The sequence below is a fragment of the Fistularia commersonii genome, chromosome 18 (assembly GCF_037954325.1).
Source record: "Fistularia commersonii isolate RoL2024-O1a breed Wild chromosome 18, RoL_Fcom_v1.0, whole genome shotgun sequence".
NCBI lineage: Eukaryota > Metazoa > Chordata > Actinopteri > Syngnathiformes > Fistulariidae > Fistularia > Fistularia commersonii.
The window spans coordinates 4,516,912-4,530,326 of NC_141301.1; the positions used below are offsets into that span (position 1 = coordinate 4,516,912).

General features: G+C 41.9%; 1 protein-coding gene across 1 annotated transcript in view; it reads right to left on the minus strand.

Annotated features, from left to right (window-relative positions):
• The window catches only part of LOC147224216 (beta-1,3-glucosyltransferase-like), a 115,265-nt gene that overhangs the window by 29,140 nt on the left and 72,710 nt on the right, over positions 1–13,415 (minus strand). The window contains exons 5-10 of the mRNA XM_086164957.1: positions 12,791–12,900; positions 8,821–8,897; positions 7,614–7,725; positions 4,941–5,077; positions 4,786–4,849; positions 931–1,062 (exon numbers count right to left, since the gene is read on the minus strand). Coding sequence (XP_086021083.1) covers positions 931–1,062; positions 4,786–4,849; positions 4,941–5,077; positions 7,614–7,725; positions 8,821–8,897; positions 12,791–12,900 — 632 coding nt within the window. The remainder of the gene's footprint in view (positions 1–930; positions 1,063–4,785; positions 4,850–4,940; positions 5,078–7,613; positions 7,726–8,820; positions 8,898–12,790; positions 12,901–13,415) is intronic.

Here is a 13,415-nt window from a genome sequence, read left to right on the forward strand (position 1 = left end):
AATATTATCATCACCTTCATCAACATAATCATCATCATTATCATCGATAAGATGATACTAAAAATAATAATGATTATAATAATAATATATTATTGTGTTTCTGTTCATAATAATAAATTATATGTATAATTATGGTTTTTGATAATCATTATTATCAATTATAATAATGATCATTATTATGTTTATTATTATAGTTTTCCTTATTGTTATTATTATTTTACTTTTTTTTTATTTTGAATGTATCATTATTATAATTAATGATATTATTATTATTATTGTAATTATTGATACTTGAAGTAGTCATATAGTTTCTTATTTATCCCCCCAAAATTCTCTTCCCTCCTCCACTTTAACACTGCTATAGATCCATATTAAGTGAGCCGTCAGGTATGCTTGGGAATGATCCCGTAAATGCTCGGAAAGAGCTGACGTGGCGGCAGTAACGACAATTCTTCATAATAAAGAGCGGAGTGACGGCGAAACTGTCAGTCAAGCGCAACATTCGTGACCAGGTCGCGATGCAAAATCCGAAAACTAAAAAACGATCCCATCGTAACTAAGCGCTGAATATGAATATTGCACTACAGTATGTGGACCGTGAGACATTTGGATGGAAACAGACATAAAGAGATTTTCGTATATTTACATTTAAAGTTTCAGGACACACTTGGGAAAACTGCAAAAAACATCATTTATCATAGCGGGGCTTCTATTCCCGGTGGAGTCGACAGAATCGCGGCTGTTCTGTAGCTCAGGTAAGACTCCAGTCACATAACAGATGCATTAATGGCGGCGTCCGTCAAACAAATACGCCGCTTTACGCCCATTTCTCAACCTGCGAGCCGCACTGACACTTCCAGCGTTGTCTTTTTTGGACTCACGGTGAATGAGTGCAAAACTAATCCAGATAGCAAACAGATGGATACTCACACACTGGGGAGGCGTGCCGCTCAGCGAGGTGACGCAGTGCCGGGCCCCGCGGGAATCCTCCGGCGCCGTGCACAGCTCGGGGACGGCGGTGAGCGTCGGACCCTTGCCGTTGTCCCAGATGTACAGGGCCACCTTGACGTTGAAAGAATCGAGAATTTTGATCGTCATCGTGCGGGCGCGGTGAAATTGATGAGAGCTCCCGGCTCGGGGCACGTACAAGTTTTTATAAAAAATAAAATGAAATAGACAGACAGGTTATTTACACAGTGCGTGGTTATATATATGATGCAGATGGTATGAAGGGTGAGATGAATATGAATGAGTTTAAAGCAAGTATTGTCTCTGTGGGGGGAGGATGGAGTGGTTGTCAGAAGGGGGGCATTGTATTAGTGTGTGTCTGGGTGTGTGTGGGTCCAGGTGTGAATGTGAGTGCTTTGCCGGGGGATTGGGTGTGGTACCTTGCAAGGGTTGGGAGAGAGATTGCTTTTACAACTCTTGGAAAGAAGCTGTTTTTCAGCCGAAATGTGTGGGTATTGCTTGTCCTGTACCGCTTTCCTGATGGGAACTGCACAAACAGGCTGTTGGGTGGGTGGGATCCATTGCGATGTTCTTGGCCTTCTTCTGCTTCCGGGCATCGTAGAAAGAGCCCAGATCCGGAAGACGACCGCCCACAATGCCCTGTGCTGTTCTCACCAACCGGGCTAGCTCCTTTCTGTCTCATGCCATGCAGCTGCCATACCAAACTGTAGCGCTGAGACAGAAGAAGCTTTCTATTGTCGATCTGTAGAAGTTGATGAGTAGCTGAGAGCGGAGCCAAGCTCGCTTCAGCTCCCTGAGGAAGAAGATTCGTTGCTGGGCTTTCTTTACCAGGTGTGAGATGTTAGCGGCCCAGCTCAGGTTGGATGAGATGTGGATGCCCAGGAACTTGAAGCTGTCGATCCCCTCCGTTGTATCCCCATTTATATGGAGAGGAACATGTGCCGAGGTTCTCTTGGACCTCCGGTCTCCCTGGTCTTGCTTTTGTTTAGGATAGTTGAGTAAGCTGCTGGTTCTCTTCTCTGGATCTCATCGTTGTTGGATATGAGCCCCACCACGGTGGTGTCATCTGCAAATTTGATGATGGTGTTGTTCGTGGGGTGGATGGCAAGACAATGGTGTGTGAAGGGGGTGAAGAGGAGTTCAGGATCCAAGAGGAAGATGTGGAATTCCCCAAATACACCTCTTGAGCCCAGTTGGTGAGGAAGTAGTAGATCCACAAACACAGGGAGGCAATCAGACCTAGGTTGCGGAGCTTCAGGGCCAATTTGTTTGAGAGGACTGTGATGAAGGCCGAGCTGAAGTCCAAACATGGCATCTTGACATATTGTCAAGTGTTGGGGACGTTGTAGGTGGGACAGGGCCGTGTGAAGTGCTAGCAAGACAGCATCAGCGCCCTGTAGGCATACAGCTTATCAGCTGTCCAGCCAAGCAGGGATAGTATCCTTTATGTGTCTGAGGAGAATCCTTTCGAAGCACTTCATGATTACTGGTGTTGGGGCAACAGGACGGTAATCATTGGGGCAGGTGATGGTTGATCTCTTCAGCACAGGCACTAATATTGAGGACTTGAGGCAGACAGGGACTGCGGACAGTTTGAAGATATTCAGAAAGACTGCCAATTACTCTGTGCCTCACTTCCCGGTCCGGCCTACATCCCGTCTGGTCCTGCGGCCCTTTTGGTGTTGATCTTCCTCAGGCTAGAAGGCTGGTGCTGCACTTCTGGCTGAGGAAATCTCCAGCTTGATGAGTCGAAGTGAACGAAGAAGCCGTTCAGGGTGTCAGGCAGGGTGGGGCCGTGGATGATCTGCAAGGCACTCCCTTTGTAGTCGGTAATGGCCCTGAGGCCTCTCCACATGTGGCGTGGGTCATTGCTCTTGAAGTGGTCCTCAATGTGTTGTCTGTGCCTGTTTTTGGACAGCCGTATGCCCTTTCAGGATGGCATCCTGGGCTTTGATTGGGGGCCTCACTGTGCTGTCCATCCACGGCTTTTGGTTGAGAAAGTCTTTCTGGGTAGGACAGTGTCGGTGCAGAAATGAACATAGAGCAAGACAGCCCATGTGTATTCCTCAGGATCAGTGGTCTCTTTGAATACTCCCCAGTCTGTGTGATCGAAGTGTTGGATGTTGTATTTGCACGGTATCACAAGGTATCACATGATAGTTAGATGACACGTCGGCGTTTTGGGCATTTGGATTAAGAGATTAAGATCCCGGCGCTGATGTGCCTGTAGGGTTTACTGTCACGGATTGACACGTGTGCATGTAGATTGTGCAAGGGGTTTGCAAAAAATACATCTGTGATAAAAAACACCAAGCCGTTGTTACTCGTGACGCAAATATGATGTGTTTGACAAAATTTGGCGTTTTTCAGTTGGAATTCAAGCTAGGTTTTTTTAAATGTACTTCCTCCAAAGTGATAAGATTTGACTTTAAGGTTTAACGTGTTTGGCGGGTTTAAACAATAGTGTGCGGATGCTTGCTCGGGAAGCCATGAACATCAGTCCTTTTCAGGATTTTCAGTCCTCCCTTTTGGGAGGTTGTTTTTTTGCTTTTTTGTAGGTGCTAAGTGCCAAAAAAGAGGAACTTTTTAAAATCACATTCTACTGCTGTTACTGCATTGTAGCTGCCTCTGAGTGTAATGTCCAATCAGCCTGCAATGCCAACCCACCCCCCTTTTTGGGGGGATATCCATTTGAAATCATTTTGTGTTCTCTCATAAGACTCTCACATGAAATTCTTCACGTGAGGAAAAAAAAACATTTTCTTATGGGTTCCAGGAGGGCTTGCACATACGTGCTTCCCTCATTATGTAATCTGCTTCAGCCAAGGAAAGACATCACTCTGATCTATAGTCGTCCCTCGACATATCGTGTTTCACCTTTTGCTTCTTGATTTCATACCACACTATGTGGCATTAATGCATTTTTATATATTTATTATTTCAATTATTTTTTAATGGCAAAATTTGCATTTTCTCGGGCGGAAACCAAGCAGTGCATGCCGTTCTGTAACCTGGCCTCTGATTGTCTCAGCAACGGTAGCATCATTCTGGCATCTCCTGGGCTTAGCAGCATTTTGGCATCTTGGAGCCGAGGAAGGACATCACGTCGATCTATAGCCGCCCTTCGGCACATTGCTGTTCACCTTCCGCGGTCATTATATACCACAGATACGTGGTAAATAAAATGTAGTTTTGTATATTTATTAGGGAAAATAAGCATTTTCTAGTTTGACGACCATCCAGAGAATGGTGTTCTGTATCCTGGGCTCTGATTGGCTAAGCGACGGTACCATCATTTGGGTAGCTCATAGTGTTGCGTTGTAGTGTTTATAGAAGTATATTAAAAAATTAATAAGAGTGTGGGGAGGGTCACGTGGACTATCAATGATGTACCTAGATGTAACTTCCTGGTAGCTTATGTAGCTAGAGGGAAAATCTTTGTGTTTTTGTCTCCAGCAATTGGTAATAATTTGAATTACTATGTAATTTAGATAAGACAAACGTGAATTGTGACAATGGTTTAGGTGGTTTGGATTAATAGGAATGTGGGGAGGGTCACGTGGACTATCAGTGATGCACCTAGATGTAACTTCCTGGTAGCTTATGTAGCTAGAGGGAAAATCTTTGTGTTTTTGTCACCAGCAATTGGTTATAATTTGTATTACTATGTAATTTAGATAAGACAAACGTGAATTGTGACAATGGTTTAGTCACCCGTACATTTACCAATTTAATGGGTCACCTTAGTCATCATCGTAAAAGTCGCCATTCCTGATAATTTTATCAGGAGCTGCCACTGTCTTCCGGTAAGCTCACCTCATGTTTCAGGTCGATAGTAAAGTCAGATTTGAGCGGCTCTTCTCTCACTTTGTTTGCAAGCCTAAAAAAACAAAAGAAAGGAGACATGAGAATGTGCAAAGAAAGGATACGAGCATTTTATGGGCGGAGTTGAGTTCAATGTGCAGGCTGACCGGAGCACGAGGGGGATGCTGAGGGCCCACGCAGCAGAAAAGTCCGGATATTGGAAGATGGAGGGATTCTCGGCGAAGGCGTAGTGATGGATTATGGTCGAGTCCTCGTCGTGCAGGGGCTTCCCGAGAAACCACTCCTGGAAGAGGAAGGGTGTAAAGTAAAAAGACAGAATGCCGCTGCAGATTTACAATGTAAACTCTTGTTGATATTATAGTATTACCACGTACTTAAATAAAATGAGACATTTAGGCTTTTAGCCCGGTGTTGCTTAATTTAAACTAATTTAATTTCCACAGTCCACTTGCCAGAAAATCTTTTGAAACGGTAATTATGTTTGTTACTTCCTTGGGGGGGGATTTAATATGATTTCATGACAGGACGGAGCCTCTAGCCACTGAGGCTTTTATCGTAATTCTTGAGAAAAATCGCTAAAAAAAAAAAAAAACATCTCTAAACGTTAATTTGCAGCAAGCGGCACAAAGGTGAAAGTCAAGATAAATTGTGTTTGAAGGAATTAACGCAGACGGTTGAAAAACTTAATACAATATAATTTCTATTAGAAAAATTGTGTTTCGATCGATCCCTGATGCTGATTCCAAATGAAATGTGTTTTTTACGATAATTACATTCCTTGTTTTAGAAATATAAATCAGCCTGTTTTCCAATACCGGGGGGAAAACTGAAAGCAGAATGTGAAACCAGAAACCACTTGGAAAGTGAAATAAACTTTTTAAAAGTCGTGTCAAACTGTGATTTCATACACAGGAATACATAATTTAAAAAATAGGATAAACTACTTATTTAAGTGATCATTTAAATTGTATGCATCAACTTTTTTTTTTTTTTTTTTTTTTTTTACTGTAAATCATCTCAATCATCATTAATTCCCACATTTTCCCCCTGTCATTAGTCACATTTCTGGCTGTTATTATAATAAATCCCCCTGTTTCTTAAAAGATAACATTTCATTTAAAGGACAATTTATCCTGTAAATAACAGCCACCTATTCCTGTTGTTTTGGATTGTAAATGACTCTTGGGCAACTATGATAAAGTAAGAGAAATATTGAGCCAAAATGCTGCCATTGGTGATAATGAAATGTAACATATTCTAATTGTCCACCAAAGGTTAATTCATTCATCAATTCATTCATTATCTATACAGCTTATCGTGCACAAAGGGTCACGGGTGTTACTTGAGCCTATCGCAGCTCCGCGTGCGCGACAGATGGGATTCACCTCGGTAGCGGCCACACATAGAGACAGTGAGGAGAAAAAGTATTTGATACACCGCTGATTTTTCAGTTTTTTCCCACTTACAAAGCATGAAGAGGTCTGTAATTTTTTATCATAGGTACTCTTTAACTGTGAGTGATGGAATCTAAAACAAAAATTCAGAAAATAACATTGCATGATTTCTAAGAAATTAATTTGCATTTATTGCATGACGTATATATCAGAAATAACATATTCATATGTATTTATATATGAAATATAACAAACATAAATGTGTTTTATGTAACATATATATATATTTTTTTTTTGTAATTTTTTTCTATTTCTTTAGGCTGTCCACACATGCTTTGGCATGGACAAATTCCAGTCCTACCCAGCAGCTTCAACTAATAATATGATCGCCGCCCAGCCCACTCTTGGAAGGACATTTATCATCAGGAACGAGCACTTCAGTGCAGAATCTCTTCTCCTATTTGTCTTTGGACCTTTTCTGTTGCGTCCAGAAACAGAAAGCACCATTGTTAGCTTCAGTGTGAAGGTCCGGGGGGGTTGATTCCAAGCACTTAAACAAAAAGCTCAAACCGTGCATGTGGCAATGAAAATTAAGGGAGCGATAATGATGTAAATGAATAAATAGATATATAAATGAATGAATAAAAAAACAAAAGCACAAATGGAAAAACAAACCAATAAATAGATCAACAAACACTAAAATAAGGGTGAATGAAGGACAGAATGACAAAACACACAAACAGATACACAAACCGATAAATGGATATTTTGAAGAGTCAATAAATCAGTTTAGATGGCACTCATTGGAAACCCTAAATAACCCAGATGTTTGAATGAACGGGTGAACAGTTGTATGTCTCTATATGTGGCCCAATGATTGGTCCAGGGTGAACCCTGGCTGCAGTCAGTGTATATATGTACATATATATATATATATATATATATATATATATATATAAATACATAAACACACTTCTCAATGGGTCCTTTGCAAAACGTTTAAGAGATTAACTCTCAGGCTGTCAGCGCGACAAGGAAAAAAAACAAGCATCGCTGGCCAGACTCTGACACGAGCAGATGTCAGATGGGATTTCACCGCCTTGCTTTTGGATGGATTTCTGTCATTTCTAGGCCTTATTATTCATCGAGTTGGGGAAGAGAACGAGTCGCGGCTTCAACAAGGAAAGAATCCTTCGTGATGAAGGGTTGGTTGTATTTTCAATATTTTCAAACTCATGCTGCATTTCAAATAACCCGATGGTGCTTATCGGTTCCGTGTCTGCATTATTTTCCTCCAAGTCCTCTGGTTTCCTTCCATACTTCAAGAAACACGCCGACCTGTGACTGAATGAACCGAGCTGGTAGAATATGGAAAGGGAGAACTGAAGGTAGAGGCGGATTTTGGAGAGGATACCGTATACTCACTTTCTTCTTGTCGAACTTGGCGAGGACCCGCACCAATTTGGCCAGTTTCACATTCGTCTCCTCTTCGAGAAACAGGATCCAGGAAGAATTTTTCCCAAAAGAGCGAGAAAAGCTGAAGCAGAAGACGGGCGGGGAGAAAAAAAAAAAAAAAAAAAAAACATGATTACGACTGCACTTTAATAATAAAACGTGGATGACTGGAGCTCTGCGATGCACAGACAAAGACGAGAAAAAAAAAAACGTCTTTTCATTTTAGCTGGGCCTGACGTGCTATCTCACTGAGGCGCCTGACCCTGTCAGATCAAGGCAGCTTGAGTTTTCCCCGGAGGGCTGTGAGACAAAAACATCACAAGCGCGGAGGCTTCTTTCAGGAAGGGCAGCTCTGTCATGATTTGGGGGTCCTTCTGATGATCTGGTGGCTTTTTTCTTAATATTCTGATGGTAAGTGCCAATACAGTCAGATGCCATTTTCCGAAAAGAATTGTTGAAAACAGTAGTGGCTAATATCGAGATCAGTATTATTCAGAAAACAGACGGACTGTCTGTTACTGATAGAGAAATACCACGAAGGTTTACTATCAAGGCAATGTGGCTTTTTTTATTAAAAGCTTGCCTGCCCTAACCAATGTGGCGCTTTAGGCAAGATTTTATACAATCTTACAAAAGAAACATTTTTTTTTACCATTTTCTTTCTTTCTTTTTTTTTTATTAAGATAATTTGTTGCCCAATGAACATGCTTAACAAATAACAAATAAATAAACCAAAAAAAAATGGAGTACAATTCACGTCCCCTTACCACAAAATAAAAAAAAATCCAGTAAATAATTGAAAAGATAATAATGATAGTAAAAAATTACAAATACAACAGGAGAGCAAGCAGGTACCCATCAGCCAGAGGGAGGAAATCTCTTTTCAGTTTAAATTACATTGCATTTAAATCAATGTGAGCTTTTCCATTTTTAGATTTAATGGTAATAGCAACTTTTAAATGTAATTATATTTTTTCCCAATTTTGTTGCACCCCCTGAAGGCCACTGCGCCCTTAGTATTTGCCTATATTGCCTAATGGCCAGCTGGCTCAGCTGTTCTTGGATCCTTCAAATTAGACCTTACAAATCTTTACCTCAAAAATCTCATTCTGCTTGTTTCATATGGGAATTTTGAACCCTTCAGTTTTTTTTGGGGTGAATAGGGGGGGATACTTACTAAGGCAGCAGAGGAAGGATACTCCAGTCGCCCTCATTATCGGATAAACTGTGCAAGAGCGAGATCACCGGCGGCGTCTGAAAGACACACCACATTGCACCACGTGATGTCCGTCGGCGAGCGGGAAAACCCAAAATACAATTACAGCTGAGGGTGGCGGACTGGTGGTCATAAAAATCACCCTTGATAGTTCTGGGTCGTTGAAGACGAAGACATATTACCCTTCGAATATTTCTACCCCTCCCTCCCCCAAGTATTTTCGACATGTAACCTGAAAGAAGACAGAACCAGGACATCGGGACAACAGACTGATTCACAGATCGCACCGAATAACACGGTTGTCTTGGAGACGGTCAATCCTGTACAATAACGCACTGTGTCATAAATACTTGCAGTGACATGGTGGTGAGCCATGTTGCCAAAAACCTCATCACTGTAGCACGCCATCCTCTGCAGGTGCAAAGACATCTGTATTTGATTTGACAAGGCTAAGAATAAAACATTAAAAAGAAAATAACATCTGACCATTTTTTTTTTTTTCAAAACAGATTTTATTATAAAAATTGCGCGTCGGCCAAAAGCAGAGGCGAAGAAATTCAGAAACATGATACACTTGCACCACAATCCGCATTTTGCGATCGTAGCAGACACATTGGAGTTTCATAATCATGCGCCGGCGGGGGCTAAGCTAATGACACTAGCTTGCACAACGCATTCAGATGTAAATTCTTGGGTAAACAATGCCCCATGATTGTCAGGAAATTGTTTAAAAAAATTTGTCAAAAAAAGCAACTCAATCAAAATCAAGTATTGAACATGATCGTGTAGGTTGCTATTACCACCTTGAGATTTTATTTAAAAAGGGGGACTTTCAAAGCCTCGTTAGAACAACACCAACAAGTGCCCAGGGGGGCAAAACATTCCAAGCAGGCTCAGTTTACTGCTTTTGAGCAACACTGCCTGTACGTTATATTAGCCCGAGATAACAGAGACACCTGGGTCCAGTGTCATTACTCATGTGCTATCTGATCATTGCATTCACTGGCTGATACAGCTAGCAATCCACTCAGCCATTATCAAAAGCATTTTTGATTTGGCTACTAGTTTTGCAAGTTAAATAGTTTTGTTTTTTTTTTTATTCCCCGGCTATGATGCTTTGAGATAAAATTAAAAGACGAAAGAAGAAGCATCTGTCAGGCCATGATCAGACCCGGTTCTTCTTCTGTGCTTCATGCTATTGGATAAACCTGGCTCTTAACGCAGCCGGCTGGATTTTGTTAGTTCTTATCTGAAATAAGTTCGACTGAGATTCGTGCTCGATAAAGGGCATCTTGGAAAACCTTGGATTTTTTTCACCAATTCGAAAAAAAAAAAAAATGACGGCTTTAGTTCTAAAAGTACGAGTGCAAACTACCAACACGCTAATTCATATTTCACTGCAAATGATCCGTCTGGGGGGGGAGGGGGGGGAGATTTCAAACAGTTTTCCAATAAATAAATGAATAATAACTGATTATAATAATTTATTCCAGCTGAGATGCAGAATCATATTTGATAGAGATATGAATGCACGCAAAATCAATGGGCTTACTAGAGGTGCTCTGCGGGCTGTTTAACTGCTTTCCATGTACACCTGAGACAAAGTCACTATGCTTCAGTAGAGGCAACTCATTTTGAACCATAGCCGAGGGTCTCGCATCTCTTTGAAAAGCTGTCAGGTCTCCTCCGCCGGCTCCACGAGATGTTTTGTTGCCTTTCCCACTCTCTATTGATTCGGGCTCTGTAATTGCGCACTACACGTTCTGCAGAGCCAGATATCTCCGAGATTCCGAATGTAAACATGATAGAGTCGATTAAGTCTGTCACGTCGTATCAAAAAAAAAAAAAAAAAAAAAAAAAATGGAGCGCCTGTAAGTGAAATCTCATTTTCCTACGTTATATCTTTTACACGTGTGTAAATAAATGCCACTTTCCATTACGGGAAACACGAAACACCGGATGCAAATTGCCAACAGCCAGGAATGAAGATTGCAAAATCTGATCGGCCAAGAGAGAGAGGGAGGATTTCATGACTGTTAATCATTTCAAGGCTTCCAACAACACCCGAGCAGAGAATTACTATTTCACCATCATTATTTACTTCACACATCCAACAGCAGATGTCTGACGTGAGAGACAGAAAACACTTCCTTCATCTAATTTACTGCTCATGCCTATTACATCATTTTTCATATGGCTCTAAGGGGATTTAATAAAAAGGAGCAGAGGACGTAGTGACCTGCAAATGTGTCCGCTGTCTTACCGTGACATGAAATTTGACAAGGAGCGAGAATCCACGGAATCCTGATAGTGGCTTCTATGACTTGCAGGCAGAAATGACTATTTTCTGCGAGATACATGTTTGCAGCGCCGCAGCGCAGGATGTTCATTAAAACATCCTCATCAAATATTTAGGTAAAAGTGGCCTTGTGACACTCGTGAGTGACGCCTCGACATCAAAGATGCGTCTGTTTTTTTCAAAACACACAGAAGCCGTTTTGATGCGGCAACAATCCGAGGCAGTTGCAATTTTTGAAAAAGACAGGAATATTTCTTGCTGTGACATAAAGGAAGGTGACTGACTGTGTTAATGAAGAGGTGTAGTCAAAAAAATGGAATGACTATTCACCTTAACCTACTCCCTAACCTCAACCTAAACCGTTGGCCTAACCCTTACCAATTCATTGATGCTAACCCTTATCTCAATCTTCACTCTTCCTTAACTATAACTGTTAACCTAACTCTAACAATACCATAAGCCTTACATTAACTCTAACCCTTACCCCAACCCAAAGCCTAAACTTACCTTAAGCCTTACATTGACTGTAACTCTCACAATAACCCTAACCCTGACCCGAACTCGAACCCTTACTCATACATCGGCTCTAACAGATACCGTGACCCTTACTCGAACCCTAACTCTTACCTTACACATAAATCATTCCGTGACCCTTTATTTAACCCTAACATTGACCCACACCCTTGGCCCAACCCTCACTCTAACTCTCACCATAACCCTAACTCTACCATAAACATAATTCTTACCATAAGCCTATCGTCTTCTACTTTTGGCTTGTCCCTTCAGGGATTGCCATAGTGAATCAACTTTCTCCATCTAACCCTGTTCTCTGTAGCCTCCTCTCTCACACCAACTACCTTCATATCTTCTCTCACTACGTTCTCTGCTTCCTAACATGCCTTCCTCCTCTCCTTCTTTGACCAACAGTAGCCCAGTTTCCATTGGTTCCCTGCAGGTCATCGGTGCCAATGGCGGTCGTTGTTAACCCAAGCCCCGACCGATCCGGTATGATCTGGTTATTATGGCTGCTTTGCATGTTTGGTTGCAACCCTTGCCCCAACCCTCACTCTAACTAACTCTTACCATAACCTCAACTCTACCATAAACATAATTCTTACCATAACCTTATATCTAACCCCAACATCAACTCTAACCCTTATCCTTATAACTCTTACCCCCACCCCATCTCCTACCCTATAAACAACTCTACCATAACCCTACCCTAAATCAAACCCCGACCCTTGCATAACCCTATCTCTTACTCAAACCCTAACATTGGCCCTAACCCTTACCTCAATCCTAACTCTACCTCTTACCCTAACCCTTACCCTAACCCCAATCCAAACTAACTCTTACCCTTAACATCCCGCTGACTGTAACTGTAACTCTAACCCTAATCCTTACATTTACCCGAACCCTTACCTCATCCCCAGCTCATATGCTTACCTTAATCCTTCCTCTAACCCTGAACATAACTTCAGTTAACCCTAACCCTTAACCTGAACCCAACCCTAACCCAGGTATTCCTCTGAAACTGATGGGGGAAAAGAAAGGGAATCAAACAACGTAAGCTGGTCGTCTTTGCGCTGCAAAATAAAAGTGTACGAGAGAGGGAGTTAGCTGTAGTCTTACCTCTGAGAGACCGTTGGCCTGCTTGAGCAAGTCGGCTCTCCGTCTTTCTGCCCGCCTCACATGGAAGGAGTTGCTTTGGCTCTGGATGACAAACACTATCTCCCGCAGGTCTGGTGGGGGCGACACGCGGAACAGAAATGTGAGACCGCTTAGAAAACTGTGAAATGGCAATCGATGACCTTCTCGCGAGCGGGGCGAGATAAGAGCCAGGGTCTGGATAACAGAGGTGACTTTTGCTAATCTTCATTATTGGCCTGATGATAATAACTGGCACATCAAGAGTTTAATTGGCTTGGGTAAAGGGAATGTAAATGTCACAGCCTCGACCGTGTTACTTAATAAAGGATTAGCGGCTTGAGAAGTCTATCTTGGAGGTGCTATAATGCCCAAAAGGTTCGACACAGCCCAGCTGCCTGCTCTGGCTTGGCAGTGCACCTCGGCAATGCTCTTGAATTTAAGACCGAGGTTTTTAAAAAAAAAGGGACCGACTGGCACAAGAATGTCACTTTTAAAAAAGCCCTATTTCACACCATGTCATTTCTGACAAAATGTTTAGATACCATCTCTGCAATTGAGCCAGCCAGCTGCAGTTCCTCTTCATGTGAAATCCATTTACGGGGTAGCA